General features: G+C 39.4%; 1 protein-coding gene across 2 annotated transcripts in view; it reads right to left on the minus strand.

Annotated features, from left to right (window-relative positions):
* Positions 1–7,936, minus strand: part of LOC109394739 (myosin regulatory light polypeptide 9) — a 9,559-nt gene extending 1,623 nt beyond the window's left edge. The window contains exons 1-3 of one of the 2 annotated variants that reach the window (XM_019665123.1): positions 7,815–7,936; positions 2,680–2,878; positions 2,043–2,204 (exon numbers count right to left, since the gene is read on the minus strand). In XM_019665123.1, the coding sequence (XP_019520668.1) occupies positions 2,043–2,204; positions 2,680–2,863 (346 nt within the window). In that variant the 5' untranslated portion in view covers positions 2,864–2,878; positions 7,815–7,936. Of the gene's footprint in view, positions 1–2,042; positions 2,205–2,679; positions 2,879–3,951; positions 4,068–7,814 lie in introns of those variants that run through there. The other variant, XM_019665124.1, reaches the window with a different exon arrangement.
* Positions 7,937–18,195: the final 10,259 nt, after the last annotated feature.

Raw genomic sequence — 18,195 nt, forward strand, 5'->3', positions numbered from 1 at the left:
AAGAAATGCAAGTTAAAAAATCTACAATATATATATATATATATATTGGGGAACAGTGTTTTTTTTCCAGGACCCATCAGCTCCAAGTCGAGTAGTTGTTTCAATCTAGTTGTGGAGGGCGCAGCTCAGTGACCCATGTGGGGATCAAACGGGCAACTTTGGTATTATGTGCACTGCGCTCTAACCAATTGAGCGAACTGGCCGCCCCCTGCCATTGATATTTTTAAAAGGCTCCCCTAGTAATTCACATGTGAAATCATGATTGAGAACCACTAATGCTCTAAACCAAAGGTGATAAATGATAATTCAAGCACAGGGATTTTAAAATTCATAATGTAAAAAAAGAAAATGTGACAACTTCTTTGTATGTAAAATTAAGCTAAAACATTAATAGTATATTTCCTATAAAATGAGTTTAAAGTACAAGGTCAGTTCACATAAGAAACTCTAGATTTATGGGTTTTATCCTAAATCAATCCTAGATTTAAAAAAAAAGTTGCCCAAATCTTAGACTTTTAGTTTGAATGAACAAATCAGCATCTACAGCTAAGTCATTCAACAATCACGTAAACTAATCATCGTCTATGAGCAGGAGACTGTGGTAGGTGCTAGAAGCAGTTACAAAGATGGAAACATAATGCAACTGACACACAGCCCTGGGAGTAGGGAGAGACTGTGATGATTAGGAATAAGTACACAACTAAAACAGAAGATCAGACAGAGCATGTGCCAGGAGAGAGATAAATAAAATTGTTTGGAGATGGAATGAGGAAGAGGCTCTAAGTTTTCCTCGAAACAGGAGAAAACAGTAAGGCTCTATAAAGAATATAATCATTGAGAGGAGTTTGAAGAATGGGTAAGATATTTCACTTTTATGGTTTTATTCCCCTCTATTAAAAAAGTAGTAACACCTGTTCACAGTAAAAAAATTCAGTCAATACACAAGTGTCTTTAGGAGAAAAAAAAAGGAGGTCTCTTCTGCCTGTCTCTCCCCCCACGCCTTCCAGAAAAACTATTAAGAGTTTCGATTTCAAGAAGAGGGAAAAGGTGCTATGCTGAGGAAGGCACAGAGGCGGAAATGGTAGAGGTAAGTTAGGATAAAAATGCATAGAGGAGGAGCTTGGAAAGAGATTAGGAAGATCATGTAAGAGTTGAGGGTGGTATTCATGAATAGGCCAAAGGAGGCCATATTGTGGGGAGCCTTGAAAGCCAGACTGGGGATACTATTGCTTCCATCACCAGACCATGCTTGGACTATTTAAACTACTCCAAATAATGCGTAGCCAAAGGGTGTGCCTTCCTTCTCAAAAAAACTTGCCATGTGAGTTGTGCCCTTATCTTTTATATACATTCTGCCAAAGGATCAGGCATTTATGTAGTTAACTTTTTAGGGTGTTTGAAAGTTATCCTATGCCAGGCAGTATGCTATTATCTCATTTCCTCATTCAATCCTCACAACCACCTCATATTTTTTGCCCATTTTATTATTTATTATTGCCCATTTTACAAATAAGAAAACAGAGGCTTAGATAAGTTAAGTAACTTGCCTGAAATCACAAACCTATTATGCAGAATAGGAATATGAATCCAGGGAATCTGATTTAAGAGCAAAAGGTTATATACCAGATTTAAACAATCTCAGAACTGAGAGGTATCTGATAAACAGGACTGTATTGGTGTCATGGCCTATAGCAATTTATGTTTTATCCAAGATTGCTCTGGTAAAAGCTATTCATTCAACATGTATTTACTGAGAGCCTAACCTTTGTGAAGTATTCTCGTAAAGGAGTAACATAAGTTTCCTACAAAAGTTTCAAATACACCTACGAAATTGTAACTCAAATATTTAGAGGTAGGGGAAGTGAAGTGAATTGATGCCATAAGAGAGCCTTCCAAAAAAACCCAAAAACAAAAAAACACAAAAAACCAAAAACAATAAACAAACAGGTATAGTTATAAATCTGAGGGTACTATGTCATCACAGTTCAAGTTATTATATATTTTAGTTACCATAAATAAATATTAAATCATTTGGTAATTACCAGTTGCTTCTTCATCAAAGCAAGCAAAAGCATTTCTGATGACATCTTCTGGATCTGTGCCATTTAACTTCTCACCAAACATCGTGAGGAACATGGTGAAATTTATGGGACCCGGAGCCTCATTCATCATGGCATCTAGGTACTCATCAGTTGGATTTTTCCCTAAACAACAAAAAAAGAAGGTCATAAGTTTTAATTACATCACAAAATGCATCAACTATTCATCATAGTAAACATTTTGACAAAAAAGATGACAACCATTGATACAGTTTGCCATTTGCATTCATGATAGCAAAACTATTTGGAAAATAGTCTTCTTAATGAACAGGGCCTGTATTAAGAGTCTGGAGATTGTATGCTATTCCATTTGGATACCACTCTCATAATCAAGATCGGTGTTTGTAACACACACGCAGGCACAACTGGCCCCTAACTCAATCAATCCTGACATCTGGCCAGAAATCTGCAGGTGGTCCAAGGATCACACTTTGGGAAACACGCTCTAGATTTTGAATCATACTTCCTTAAACTACAACATCATTAAAATGGCTTCACACAGCTTTAAGACTTATGAAATAAACAAACGGTTTTATAAAAATTCTAATATATATATATTAATATTAAAATTGATCATTACCCAGGGAGGCAAGCATATCATGCAAATCTTCCTTGTCAATGAAGCCATCTCTGTTCTGATCAATCATGTTAAAGGCCTCTTTGAACTCCTGAATCTGTGACTGGTCAAACATGGCGAACACATTGGATGTTGCGCGCTGGGGGCGCTTCTTGGTGGTCTTGGTCTTTGCCCTTTTGCTCGACATGGTGGCGTTTATATCCTAATTAGGAAGGGAGATAGAAAATGACAAACATTAACAAAAAGTAAAATGAATCAACCTGTTTGAGATAGAGAAATGTATCAAAAAATTATCAGCAGGATATGTCATTTGGCAAAAATCTCTCTCCGCTAACTGTATCATTACTCATAGAACCAAACTACACAGAGAAAAACCAGACTCAGGCTTTGAGTTCACTCTTCCTTAGTAATGACATTTAATCAACAGTCCATCACTAACTTAAAATTCCAAACTACAACAAACGTTAATTCAAAGCTCAGAGCATATCAATTAGATTGCATGACCTCAGTACTGCTGTATAGCCTAATAAGGACCAATAACCAAATTGACTGGTTTAGTAGCAATATAGAAACAAAAAACAAAATAACGTAGGTACCCTGGGGTAAACAGTGCCAGTCTATACTTCAGTGCTATGGGAGTACTGAGGAATTCTAATTAACCTTCAGTAGGTCTATCCTTCTGCAGCCTTACCATAAACTAGCTGTTCCGTTCTAAAGTGGACAGAAAGTATAGAAAGGACTAATTGATGGAAAAGGTCTTCATCTCCTAATCCTTATTGCCAAACATCGTTCTTCCACTTGTAATTAACATTTCTTATTGTACCCTCACTTCTGGAATCAAAATAGTTTAAGAAAGATAGTTGTTGAAAGGCTAAAAGTATAGAAAGCTGTGAAGTTAATTAATCTATCATTAAATTTTACTAACATTTCCACTCCGTCCAAACCAATTTCTTGCAGAGCCAAGCTAAATCACTTGAAGTGACTAAGTCCTCTAATAAAAAATCAGAGCATGATAGTTTTAAAGATAACTTAGCTTTTTAAAAAGTTTTAGAAAACATTTTAAGAGGTATGGAAACTATCTTTGCTCTCTAATAATCTATTTTTTTCTAATAATCTAAATTTATCCCTGTAAAATTTAAGTTAAAAATCAAAAGAATATCTAACACCTAAAATGGTAAGGCAATTTTCCTTTCAACACTCAATCTTTAAAAGACTGTAAAATTTCATTTGGAGTTAAAAATCCCATAGTCATCAGATAATAAAATTTTACTGTACCATCCTTCAGAGCTGAGGTGGTGATGGTAGCCTGGAAAACCTGTAACCAGCAAAACTAAGACACTGTATTGAGTTATATTCTTCCAAGGAGGTCTAAAATAGGCACTACTGATTTCACTCTCTGACCAGGATAACAATTTTAAAGCTTACGTTGTGAAAACAACTTTTAGCTATGATGTAGCAAAACACTATGCCCTTGCTCTAAAAATAAGTCTGTGGATTGCAAAGAATGAAGCACTACCTAGATCTCAACACTGTGACCTTAGAATACAATGCTTTGTGTGAGTTTAATATGTGTTTTCTTACATTCTTTCCTTGATCACCCAGACTAAATTTGATTATGGAAATTAGAAAAGATTTTTTTTTTGGCCTTAGTTTTTTTGTTGTTTTTTTTTAACGCTAAATCTGTTTTTAGATTTTAGTAGGAAATTCCACAAAAAAGAGTCACAAATTCGTCCATCCTATATAGCACTCTGGCGATATCCTGGAATGTGCTGTTGGTAAAATAAACCTTACATAACACAGAAGTTATGGTATATTCTCCTCCTTAATTTTTCCAAGTTTCCTTTAATCTCGTTTTAAGAGGCTGCCTTTCATAATTTATCTAAACCATTCATGAATGCATATTTTCATTTTGTAACACCTTTTAGGGGCAGTAGATCCCATTATTATCTAAACTACATAAAGCTGTAATTTTTCCCTCTATTCTAAATGTAGTTTTAAAAACTATAAGGAATTATGGAGTATATTATTCCCCCATCTCTTAAACGTACTGAAGGACTTGCGGTGAGTGGCTGAAACCCGATGAGTGGCACATATTTGCCAGTCCATATCTCTTATTATTTTTGGAATACCATGTCATAGCAAACCAAAGCATGTCTTTAAAAATAGTCTGTTTTGTTTGACATTGTCTTCTCCTAAGAACAAAGAGAATTGTAAGTCCAATGGTTGACAACTGATTTTTTTAATCTACAAACTCTCATATTAACTACATTTGGTGGGGGCCCTCTAGGTACCTTTTAAAAATGCTTACTTTGGGTTATAAAGTACTAGATATGTACTTCATACACACACACATATTTTTTAATTCTGATGTCTTTCTTAGTTTTTCTTTTAATCATGCATTCTTTAAATTTGTAAATGCATTATAAAAGTTATGTAAAGTTATAAAGGATTTTTTTGGGGTAGCACTGACAATGGTCTCACAGAAGTTTTCTTTAGCTTAGTCAAATACTTAATCAACCTTTAATATAAGTTAATCATATTAATGTGCATTAAATGTCACTAGTGTTGAATACTATTTAAGAATTAAGAAATGTAAGGCAATTGTCCTATCTTCAAACTTAAAATACAGTTGGGGAGGCAACTATAAAGAAATGAGATGACCGGTTCAACTTATGAAATGAGTCACATAGTTTTCATTCCAGAAGTATGACTCTCAAGTTAAAACAATGTGTGACAATAATGAAAAATAAGTCAAAGGTGGTACATGATTTTCAAACACCGTGAGTTCAGAAAATATTTTTACTTCTAAAAGATTCAGGGGGGTGGGCTAGGGAAAGACCTTGAAAAACTCTGTTACATTTAGAAGTTACTAGACATTCTTAGAATTAAAGAGATTCAGATGTTAGTTTATTTCTAACAAATTAAGGTAGTTAATTCTAACAAAAATTGGTAGTGTAATGTTGGGCAAGTACTACCTGGGCCTTTTCCTTTTCAAGGAGGTTATATTCGTCTATATGTTTATCTCCCACCTTTCAGGGATATGGAGTTCGGTTTCACAGTCAGTGTTCCAAAATAAGGAAGGTGTAATCGTTTATTTTTTCCTACCAAACTAAAAATATGGGTGGAATAAACAATGGCGGAGAGGCAGCCAAATCAGGAACAGTGCTATGACCTCAAGGAGCATATTATTTACGATATTGTCATTATACTTCTTGCTATCTACGACTCTAGTTTTCTTTCCATTTTTACTTTCCCCAAACAATTAAGACTGTAACTGTTATCATGTAACAAGACCTCAGCAAATGCACAACTCTCATAGAAATTTGGAGTAAAATAAAATTGAAAATATTTCTTATATCAACATAAGTATTCTTAATTTAGGATGGGAAGATTGCTATGTAGGCACCTGAGTGTTTCCAAGTTATGAGGATCCTCACATTCTAAGAGTCTAGAGTCTATTTTTTCAAGCATTTAACGAAAAGATTTTAGGTGCGAAGGGATATATGTTGTATGAAACTTAAAAGCAGGGAGACTTGCAGAACAGGATTCTATGAAATATATAGTTTCAAATGCATGAGGTCAACAGTGGTCAAGGAGAGTCAGTTCAGTTTACAGATCTAAAGGAGGGTAATTTTGTTTTAAATCAGGGGAGGGGAGTGTTGGTGATAATGAATTCGTGGGTTTTTTGGTATGTTTTTAGCTTGATTAAACAGGAAGAGAATCATTTAGGAGTTATGACGAAAGGAGAAATGCACGTAAGGAAGATTTTGGACTAGATTAAGTGGTAGGAAAAATGAAAAAATCCTCCAAGAGGATTTCCCCACACACCACGGGCAACCAGAAGATTTTACAGCATCTAGAGATACTATGGTTTCATTTATATAATGGGATTAATCCGTACTAATATTACATTAGATTACTCTGGTCAGAATCCTGAGAGTCCAGCATTTATAAAGTGTTAATAAATGTTAAATAATCTAGAAACTTTCTCTACAGAACACACAAATTGACAGTCTTCTAGGAAATAAGACACATGTTTTAAGGGAAAACTCCCATCTTAGAAAACACTTCCCAAACCCAGACCAAATCTGTCTCATTTAATCAATACATTTTTTTCAAGCTAAGTATATGTAATTTTTGGTGCCAAGCAGTTTTTAAAAAGTACATTTTCAGGTTGGTTTCCTTTCCAACTAAGCCAAGTTTTCAATTCCTATGCAAACTTCCGGTTGAAGGTAGGATTAGTTAAGACTGCCACACCCAAAAAGTTTTAGCACTTGACAACGGCAATTAGTTGTCAGGGTCACTTGCCAAAAGCTTCACTTTGGACAATAAAAAGCTTTCCTGGTTCAGTTTTATCAAAAGCCTTCCAGAACATGAAACGAATAGTAACAAGTTTAAGAAATACTTTCCCTTTGGATATAAATTTTTGTACTTACAAGTCTCAACTGAACGCACATTTCTGTTCCGAAGTTCTGTAAAGAACTGATATGTTTTCACAGGCCTACTCCACTACTTTAAAAGTTAACATTGGCTAATTAATTTAATCCAAATTCTCCACCAAAAAGGAACATTGTGGTGTATGCTGGAATTTTTCTCAAGCCACAAACTAAACCCCAAAGCTCTCTTTGTGCAACTTGTTTAAAAATCTAACTTTTAAAATGGACACTGAGCTGAGGAAGTTGCTAATTTGAGTTGGTTATTCCTACTAAATGTAGCCACACAGATGCTACAACAGCTGCAGCAGTAAGGATGGGGGGCGGGGACACCGGGCTACTGTTTGTACGCAAAAAATCTAGATTCGGGCAAGTTTACGTTATAAACTAAACAGAGCCCCGGAGTCAGCGCTGCAAGGCTCGGGTTTCGCGAGCCCCGCTATCGCCCAAGTTGGCAGCGCCAGCGAGCTAAGCCACACTTTCCAAACTCCAAGTTAGGCAACGGAGCTAAATTCGCGTCTGGACCATTGCCGGCCGCGGCCTTCGATCCCGGAGCTGGCCCTCGGGCTCGAAACGGGGCAACTGCTGGTGGTACACCTGCCCAGGACCGCTCCGAGCTCCGGAGGCTCTCCGCAGAGTGCCGCTGCCTCGCGGAGACAGGACCGCGGGATAGGCCTCACGCGCCGGACCGCGAGTACAACTCACCCTGCACAGCCGCGAGAATCCGAGTACTTCAGTGATCTTCTCTCGGCGCTTGCTGCAGCTAACACAACCCTACTACACCCAGAGCACCTAAAAACCAACACTTCCGCCCTCTGTTAGCAAACCGGAAGGAAGTCACCATTCTCGGCCAACAGAGTGGGCCTGACATAATAGAAAGGCGACGGGGGGTGCAGTTGCCAACGTGCTCAAAGGATGCAACTTTGACCGAGGGCATGGGAAGGAATATAAAGCGGCGATTTAGAGCATATGATAATGTGTAGTGGTTCGTTGGGTCTGATATCTGAGTTTCCGTGGTTTTTGTACCCATTCTATAATGTATGCCTTTGTTCCCCCCCCTTTCCTGTGAGCAGATGGTTAAATCTGTCCTGTGGGTTAGCCTCCCCGCACATTCCAGGGCACGGCCAGGGGCGGGGCACGTCATTTCAAGTCCTTGTAAGGGAAATCGCGGAGAGGGCTGCAGGACCATGTGACCTGACTTCGCCCTGTCTCAGAGCGCCGGGTTCTGCGGGCGCGTAGTCATGCGCATGCGTGTGGGACTCTTCAGAGGCAGGCTACCCTATTGGGTCCCACAGCAGTGCCCCTAACCCGGTAGGAAGCCGTTGTGCGATCGGTTTGATCTCTGTGTACAGTGTTATTTTATGAAGAGTCCCACCTCTTCTGCATGGGAGCAAATATTGTGAAGTTCCAAGGGTCCTCAGCCATGCGGCCACTATCTTTTTGGCCCAGACTGATTTCATAAGGTCACAAGTGGCTGAAGACTTCCTTTTAAAAACATTTGCTGCTGTTTTTCCCACCTGAAGAGCTACTTTGATCCCGACTAAGAAGGAGAGCCTGACTGGATGCGTCCAGGAAGACAGGCGACCAGCAACAAGAGTTGACTAAGTCTTGCCCCCACCTCTCACTATAATTGCAGACGTGGCTTGTTGAAAATAGTAATAAAAAGTCGGGCCTATTTTTTCCTCAGCTCTTCTTGCCTAACTAAAACTTCTAATAGTGCGTTTTGTTAAAGGAGAGGAGGAAGCCCTCCCAGATTGTATCTTTTTCCTCCCACAGTCCGCTGAGGAAGACTGTGGTGCTGGTCACCTCATCTATGAAAGGAGTGAATGAGATCCGATAATACTCAGATCATCCTAGCACTAAGGTTCAGTGCCTAGTTTGCCTCCTGTACCAGAACAGTACTGAAGTTTGGGGTTGCCCTATGGACCGCCCCTTCAAAGCTCTTCTCACTTGATTCACTCTGCTGAAAAGAAAAGTAAAACCGGCAGAGTAATACACTGTAAATATTAAGCTTCACCTTCAAGGACTTCAAGAGGAGTTCATCGATTAACCAGTATATTTCAAAGTTAACTTAGAGGTAATGTCACGTAAATAAATAACTACCCCAATTCTATAGAGTGACTGAAACAAAGATGATTAATTTCCTAAACTGCCTTCATAATAAGAATCACTTGAAATACTAGTTAAAAATACAAATTATTCAACCCACTGAATCAGAATCTTCTAGGGCAGGTTTGAGGAAGCCATGAATTTAACAGGGGTCCTAAGTGACTCTTATCATCAAAGTTGGGGACAAAGCCAGATGGCTTAGAGCCTAAGGCTTAGGCAGCAACAGCTCAAACTCCAAATGGCTGGTGGGAGACAACAGTTTGTTCTGGGAGTTTGGCTTGGGCAGCAGTGGAAGCACCCTGCAGCTGGAGCACCCTGCAGTGCACACACACCTCCTCGGAGTGGCCTGCCACCACAGAGAGCTCAAGCCTTCCACTACTGTCCTTTCCTCCAGAAAGAAAATTTTAATCCATGAGAATGAAATGGATAGTTTAGTTTTCCCCTCAGCTGGAAAGGGAGCAGCAACGTTTTTTTGCTTCTGCGGTGTCAAAGAATTGCCTTGTTTGTCTTTCTTTCCTTACACTCAATGAACAGGTAAATAGTGCCTGCATTGCCAAGCACTGTGGTAGGTGCGGTGGTTCACGCTTTTTTTTAAAAAAAGATTTTTATTGGGGAATTGGGGGATGGGAACAGCGCTGGGGAATTGGGGGAAGGGAAACAGACAAGTTGTCCTTTTGTTCTTCAGTCTAGTTGTGGAGGACGTTGCTTCACTGGCCCAAGTTGGTACCATCATTGCACTCTTCCCGGGCAAGGCAGATCAGTCGCCGGCTTCTGGACGGCCGCTTACACCAGCTGCTGCCCGCTCACGCTGGCTGCTGGCTACACACAGTAGCCCGTGGCAACCCACTGCCACAGGGGCTGCGGCCTACGCCATCGCTGTCGCCGGCCATCGCTGTCGCCGTCGCCGGCTACTCACGTTAGCCCAGCTCCAGGCTGAGCTGTTGTTCAGCATCTTAGCTGTAGAGGGCAGTGTCACTGGCCCTCATATGTGAGATCAGAACTGGTGCCCTCTGGCGTCCCAAGCCAGCTCTTAACCAACGCGCCACTCGGCTGGCCCTGGTTTAAGCTTTTTGAAATAGAACATTGTTGCTACCTGTGGGATGGCAGGGAGTAGAAAGGATCACAAAAGCACAGGGGGTATCAAGAAATAACTGTGGAACAGATCATTACAGTACAATTAGGTAAGGCCTATAGAAGGAGCACAGAGGAAGAAATAAACCTGTGGAGACTTGTGGAAGATATCCCCCAGAGGACTATTGCAGAGCTGATTCTAGAAATCAGTGGGGAAAGAGAGGAGAGATATCAGGCAAAGGGAACAGCATGTTTGATTGTCTAGAGGTGATCAGGATGCAAATAATATTTTCAAATACCCCCAAATAAAATTAATACTTAAAAATTATGGTTTAGGCTTACTTCAACAAATTCTTTAGTTTACTCATCTGAAAAAGGGCATAATAATAATACCTACTTGATTCAATCATTGTGACTATTAAGTGAGATAATCTATATAAATTTCTTAGTGAGAAATCATCTTTGGTTGTGTTAAGGCACTGAAATTTGGAATATGCAGAGCGGTTAGGCTACCTTAATTAACATGCCAATGCTCTGCCTACTCTGCTGGAGGAGACAAGCTGAATGGTCACTATATTAATAGAATGGTCATTATATTAATGACCTCAAGTGGGCCTTTGAGCTCATGACATTTCTCTAGTCTTTTCATGCTCTTGCTTTCTTAGATGTCAGTTTTATAATTTCTGCCTTCTCACACTTTTAACACCTCCCCCATCCTTGCTCTCAGTCTATGACCTAGCTTCTAAGTCACTGAGAAAAAAATGGCTCCCACAAACTTCCAGCACATCTACCCACCAGTCAGTATCTATCCCCATATGTTGTCTTTTCCTCCCTCTCCTGTTAAATAGAGAGGAGCCCTGCTTACTCCTATGAAGAGCCACTTCGTCCAGTTTCTCACTCATGTCACTCCAATGATTCTGCCCTCTCCTTCATCATCAAGCGCTCTCTCTCTCTCTCTCTCTCTCTCTCTCTCTCTCTCTCTCTCTCTCTCTCTCGTTTCATCAGCAAGTATGCTGTAATGTGTCCCATATATGGCAAGCAGAATCATGATTCCCCAAAGAAGTCCATGTCCTAATTTCAAAAACCTGTGAATATGTTAGGTTACATGGCAAAGGGAATTAAGGTTGTTAATGAGCTGATCTTAAAATAGGGAGATTATCCTGTGTTATCCTGGTGGGCCCAATGTAATCAATCCCTATTTTTAAGGGGCCTTAAAAATAGAAGAGGGAGGCAGGATAAGACAGTCAGAAGGAGATATGACTGGAAGAAAGATCAGAGTGATGCTATATTGCTGGCTTTAAAGATGGAGGAAGGGATTAACAGCTATATACAATATCAGAGGAGTAGTAAATTGGGGGAGGGGGTTATCACTTTATGAGGGGTGTAAATGTCTAACTATTACATTGTTTTGTACACCTGAAACTAATTTTTTAAAAAATGGATAAGGGGGCAATGACCCAAGAAATGTGGGTGACCTCTAGAAGCTGGAAAAGGCAAGAAAAGTGGATTATCCCCTAGAACCTCTGAAAAGGAACAGTCTTGCTGACACCTTGATTTTTTTTTTCCTAGTGAGACCCAAGTAGAACTTCTAACCTACCAAATTGTAAGATAATTAAGTTATGTTATTTTAAGCCACTAAATTTGTGGTAATTTGTTATAGCAGTAATGGAAAACTAATATAGACAAAAACAACAACTAGAAAACCCTCTTCCTGATGCACTTTCTTCCTCCAGCTATTGTCCTATTTTTTTGTTCCTTTAAAACTCCTCAAGAGTCACTTATACTCACTGACTCTAATTGCCTTTTAAACGCTCTATAATAAGGCTTTTTTTTCCAACCACTTCACCAAACGTAGGATTATCAAACTCACCAGTGATGTCGTCCTTGTCATCATGGCCAATTCTCAGTTCTCAAACAGGTGTGACAAGGTAATCACTTTCTCACTTTCGAAATACTTTCTTCTTCCAGGATGCTGCATTCTCCTGGTTTCTCCCCTTCTTTATGGCTGCTTATCAATCTCCTTTGCCAGTTCCTTCTAATTTTCCCAATTCCTCAGAATAGCCAAGGGCACAGTGCTTGGCTCTCTTTTCTGTCAACACTCCTTTCCTAGCTAATCTCATCTACTCTCATGGGTTTAAATACTACTTACACAGTGATTGCTCCCAAGAACGTATCTCTGGCTAAGACCTCCACCTCTACTCCAGACTCATTTATCTAAATATTCACTTGAGGGCCAGCCGAGTGGCGCAATGGTTAAGAGCTGGCTTGGGACGCCAGAGGGCACCGGTTCGGATCCCACATATGAGGGCCAGTGGCACTGCCCTCCACAGCTAAGATGCTGAACAACAGCTCGACCTGGAGCTGGGCTGCCGTGAGTTGCCGGCGACGGCGTAGGCTGCAGCCCTTGCTGCAGTGGGTTGCCATGGGCTACCGTGTGTAGCCAGCAGCCAGCGTGAGCGGCCGTCCAAAGGCTGGCGACTGATCTGCCTCGCCCGGGAAGAGTGCAATGATGGTGCCAACTTGGACCAGTGAAGCAACGTCCTCCACCACTAGACTGAAGAACAAAAAGACAGCAACTTGTCTGTTCCCCTTTCCCCAATTCCCTAGCGCTGTTCCCATCCCCCAATTCCCCAATAAAAATCTTTTTAAAAATAAATAAATATTCACTTGACATCTCCATGAGTAGGCCTATTAGGCAGATCTCCTAATCTTACCTCCAAATCCTCCTCTTACTGCTATCTTCCTATTTAGGTTAATGGCAATTACATACTTTAAGTTGCTCAGGCCAAAAACCTTTGACTCATCTTTGCTACCTCTTTTTTTTTTTCATGACCCACATCCAATCTTTCAAAATATCTCCAGGATCTGGAACAGTAATTAGTGCAAACCTACTGATTAAGTCCTTCAAAATATATCAGAATACGACTATGTCTCACCACTTCTACTGCTACCATCCTAGTGCAAGTTGTCCTAACTCAAGTCTTCTAATTGGTCTTCTTACTTCCCCTATGTTGTACTTCCATACAGCCACAGAGTGATCACTTCAAATCATAAATTAAATCTTGTCATTGTTCTGCTTGACACTTTCCAATCGTGTCTGACCTCATTCAGAGTGAAAGCCAAACACTTTACGATGGCTTCTGAGGCCCAAAGAGATCAGACTCTGGGAACTTCTCTGACTTCATCTCCTACTGCTTGCCCTCCCCAATCGCTCAGCCGTATTGATTTTGCTGTTTCTTGAAGAAGTCAGGTATTTTTTCCATTTCAACACATTTGCACTTGATATTCCTTCTGATTTTAATGATCTTCTAATATTTTCATTTCTTTCTCCCTCAACTCTTTCAAGACTTCACTCAAATATCACTATCTCAGTAACACATTCTCCAGTCATTCTATTTAAACTTTTATCATTCATCTTCCACCTCCAGCACTGTCTTTCCTTGCTTTATTTTTTCCATTGCATTTATTAACTCTGACATATTACCTACTTTAGTTCTTTATTTTGTTTACTGCCTATATCGCCCAATAAATTCCATAAACAGTGTTTTTTTGGCCTGCTTTGTTTACTAAGTATCCCCAAGGCCCAGAGTAGTAATTAGCACATTACAGGCATTCAATAAATAAAAATACATACTGAATGAATGAAAAGCTGGAAGGTAGAGTATGATGGGAAAATGATAGAAATATGAGGCCAAAGGGGTATGCAAAGACCATATCCTGAATAACCTTGAAGTCATGTTTCTGAAGGTCAAAGTGATACCACTGATCTCTCTTGAGCATAGAATGGATATGATCAAAATTGTATTATTTATTTATTTTTTTAAAGATATATTTTTTAATTGGGGAATTGGGGGAGGGGAACAGGCAAGTTGCTATCCTTTTGTTCCTCAGTCTAGTTGTGGAGGACCTCGCTTCACTGGACCATGTTGGTATTATCATTGTGCTCTTCCCTGGTGAGGCAGATCGGTCACTGGCTACTGGACGGCCTCTCATGGAGGCTCTTGGCAGCTCATGCTGGCTGCCAGCCACTCACAGTATCTCATGACAGCCCACTGCAGCTCCACTGCAGCCTACGCTGTTGCCGGAGACTCAAGGCAGCTCAGCTCCAGGTAGAGCTATTGTTCACCATCTTAGCTGTAGAGGGCGCAGCATCACTGGCCCTCATGTGGGATCCAAATCAGGGCCTTGCTGTTCAGAGCTGGCATCCCAAGCTAACTCTTAATCAATGTGCTGCTCTGGCTGGCCTCAAAATTGTATTATTTTAAAATCACTCTGATAGTACAGAGAATTAGCAGAGAGTTAACCTGGGATAAGAAGGAATCAGGATATTTGACAGATGGTAAAGCCAATCACTGAAATAAGGGACATGGGAAGAAATAGTTTGGAGTATAGGGTATAGTAATGGTAGGAAATGACAGTTACAGTTTTGGACATTTTGAGGTTTAGTGGATTAGCAGACAGTACTGAGACATTCACCAACACATAACACAATGAGACAAAAAAGATAATATAAAAGAGCTGTCAAAAGTCATGGAGGATGTATTGAAATAATCCATTGTATATTTCATAGGAAATCCAGAACAAGATAAAAATAGGGATGGAAAACAATATTAAAAGATGTAATAACTGAGAGTTTTCCAGCATTGAGAGTCAAAAATCTTTATTCAGATTGAAAGTGCACTTTGAATATGAAGCAGGAAAAATAAAAGTAAATATATACCAAGTCATATCACAGTGAAACTTTAGAACATCAAGGGTAAAAGGAAAATAGTAAAACTTGCAGAGAGAAAACATAGATTGCCTACAATGGAACGATAATTAGACTAGCAGTATGCTTTGCTTCAGCAACAATAATACATGCTGAAGGTGGGACAGTAATATCTTCAAAGTGCTATGAGAAACATCACCCACTACTCACACAATACGTATGCAATTGATGCACAAAATCCTGACATCTCTCTCCAAAGAATTTGGTCTCTCAGGTCTGGAGATTGATCCCCTTGCCTCTTATAATTCCTGAGATAGATCATTAATGAGAGATCACAAAACTGATTTCACACTTCTTGAATTGATTTAGCATGTCCTGAATAGATGTTCTCATAACTAATGCTCTCAGCCTTTGGGACATCTGCCAAATTCTGAAATAACATGAACCTCATGTTTATCATTCTATTGCACTGGAAAATATTAAATCAGTTTTGATTACGCTCTACTTTTATTTTATTTTTTAAAAAGATTTTTATTGGGGAATTGGGGGAGGGGAACAACGCTGGGGACTCAGGGAAGGGGAACAGACAAGTTGCTGTCCTTTTGTTCTTCAGTCTAGTTGTGGAGGACGTAGCTTCTCTGGCCCATGTTGGTATTATGACCATTGCACTCCTCCTAGCTGAGGTAGTGAGTCACCGGCTATTGGACAGCCACTCATGGCGGCTCATGGCAGATCTCGCCGCCTGCAAGCTGCTCACGCTGGCTGCCGCCACTCACAGTGGCTCTCAGCAGCCCACTGCAGTCCCACTGCAGCCTACGCCATCGCGGGCCACTCACGGCAGCCCAGCTCCAGGTCGAGCTGTTGTTCCCCATCTTAGCTGTAGAGGGCAGAGCGTCATTGGCCCATGTGGGATCTGAACTGGCAGCCCTGCTGCTCAAAGCTCGTGCTCCGAAGCCAACTCTTAGCCAATGAGCTACTCTGCTGGCCTACTCTCTACTTTTTAATATATTTTTGACTTTCTTTCCAACTTGCTTGTAAACATTCTATATTACTTTTATACTAGCTAAGTACAAGTTTTCCACTGTATACTTTTAACAATAATAATAAAATAATGAATTATTTCATGGAGTTAGCCACTCTGCTAAGTGTTTTATAAGTATTACCTCTCAGTCATTGCCCTACAAGGTAGTTACTGTCACCTGCATTTTACAGGTGAGGAACTTAAAGCTTAGAGAGATTAATAACCTGCCCAAGGTCATATTTTAGGGAGGAGAAAAGGCAGGATTCTGACACAGGCCTGTATGACTTCAAAGCCTCTATACTATATTGGTTGATGAAGCATGCTAATTTTTGATAAGGATGACTGTGTTAATAATTTGAAGTAAGACTATTTACCCAAAATATTGAATATTTACCCAAGAACATATTTCTTTGTTCTTCCCAAGAAAAGAGCCTCTATGGTCTCTTGTGTACTTTCCAGTAAGACTTAATTCCACTGAAATTAGTGCCTTGGGAAAATATTTGCTTTGCTAACCACCTGTAAGTGTATTATAACTTTTGATTCTGAGTTCTTGTTCTTCTTTCTCCTGGAGAAATAATGGTAAATGAAAGTAATTGACATGGACAGTTTCCATGTCATGTAACTTGTCAACATTTAACACAGAACACCTCCTTTTGCACTGCTCCATGGAATGCTGATTCAGTAAAACATTAAAGCAGTGGTCTGGCAGCCCTACCCAGTAATCCCTGAAAGTTCAAAGAGCCAGAGGTTATGTTTGAAGGGACTTGACCAAGGTCAGTATTCTCCAGTGCCTTAATGTGTGCTACAGAATCCAGGAAGAAGAAAGAATCATAATAATGAAGGTAGACATTCTTCCCAAGTCTGCCTTCTTCTGTTTGTATCTCCTGGACCAGGCACAGTGCCAGGAATGTCATGTGTGTTCAATAAAACCTAAGTTAAAACTGTAAACCTTCTTAAAGGACTTTGGGGCAAAGGCAGTACAAAAAAAGCAGGGGAGATTTAGGAAGTGGTTAAATGAGGAAAGTAGTCCTGTGTTGAAACTTAACCAGATGAATGTTACCAAACTTTTGTATGGCCTGCTAGGTCCAGAATGAAAATTTTCTTGGTACATAGGTAGCTGAGGTGACCAGATTAGCCATAGACAGATTAGATCTCATTTGGATATAAAAGCCCAATAAAAATTATTGTGTAAGGTTGGGGAGAACAATGAATAAAATCTTTCATATTACTATATTATAGTAATTATTTCTATTTAAATTCTTTTCATTTAAATGCCTCAGGTATTAATTAAAATAGTATATAATAGTTACATGAAATTTATGTAAGTAAGAAGAGTGTGTGTGGAAGCTATTATTAGCACCCTTGACTAATGTAAAGTCCTTTACATGACTTTGAAACATTACAAATATTGCAAAGGAACAAAATTTCAAACCTTCAAACCAGACAGTATTAGGTTTAAAAACAGAAAAATTGGCTGAAGAATGAAAAATATCAACATAAATGGATTAAAAATTATAGGGCTCAACACATGACTTTCCAAGTATAATAAACAATAATGAAAGAAATAATTATTTATGAAATGCAGTTGAAAAATAGAATATTAAAACTGAGAAAAATAAATTAAGCTCTCGCAGCATATACCACAATAAATTGCAGGTGAATTGTGTAGTTAAGCATAAAACATAATGCATAATAAGTTGAAGGAAATAGAATTGTGTAAGTATCTTAGTTGGGGAGAAGAATATAAGTTTTAAAAAATGGTTTTAACTAAGGTATCATTGGCATACAGTAAACTCTGCATGTTTAAAGCATACAATGCAGTAAGTTTTGACACATGTATACTCTTGTGAAACTATCACCACAATCAAGATACTGAACATACCCATGACCCCCAAAGTTTCCTCATGCCCATTTATAATCCATCCTTCCCAACTCCCACTTCTCCCCTCCCTTGTCCTCAGGCAACCATTAACCTGCTTTCTATCACTATGGTTTGCACAAATATAAGTTTTTGACTGATGAAAGGTGTTACTGATTATAAGATTGATGACTCCACTTTTATAAAAGTCAAAATATAATGGAAAAAAGCAAGGAAAGAATTGAAATGGAAACATTTTATAATGAATATGACAGACAAAAGCTTAATATCCAGAATATTTTTAAAACTTAATAAAAAG

The sequence above is a fragment of the Hipposideros armiger genome, unplaced genomic scaffold (assembly GCF_001890085.2).
Source record: "Hipposideros armiger isolate ML-2016 unplaced genomic scaffold, ASM189008v1 scaffold_433, whole genome shotgun sequence".
NCBI lineage: Eukaryota > Metazoa > Chordata > Mammalia > Chiroptera > Hipposideridae > Hipposideros > Hipposideros armiger.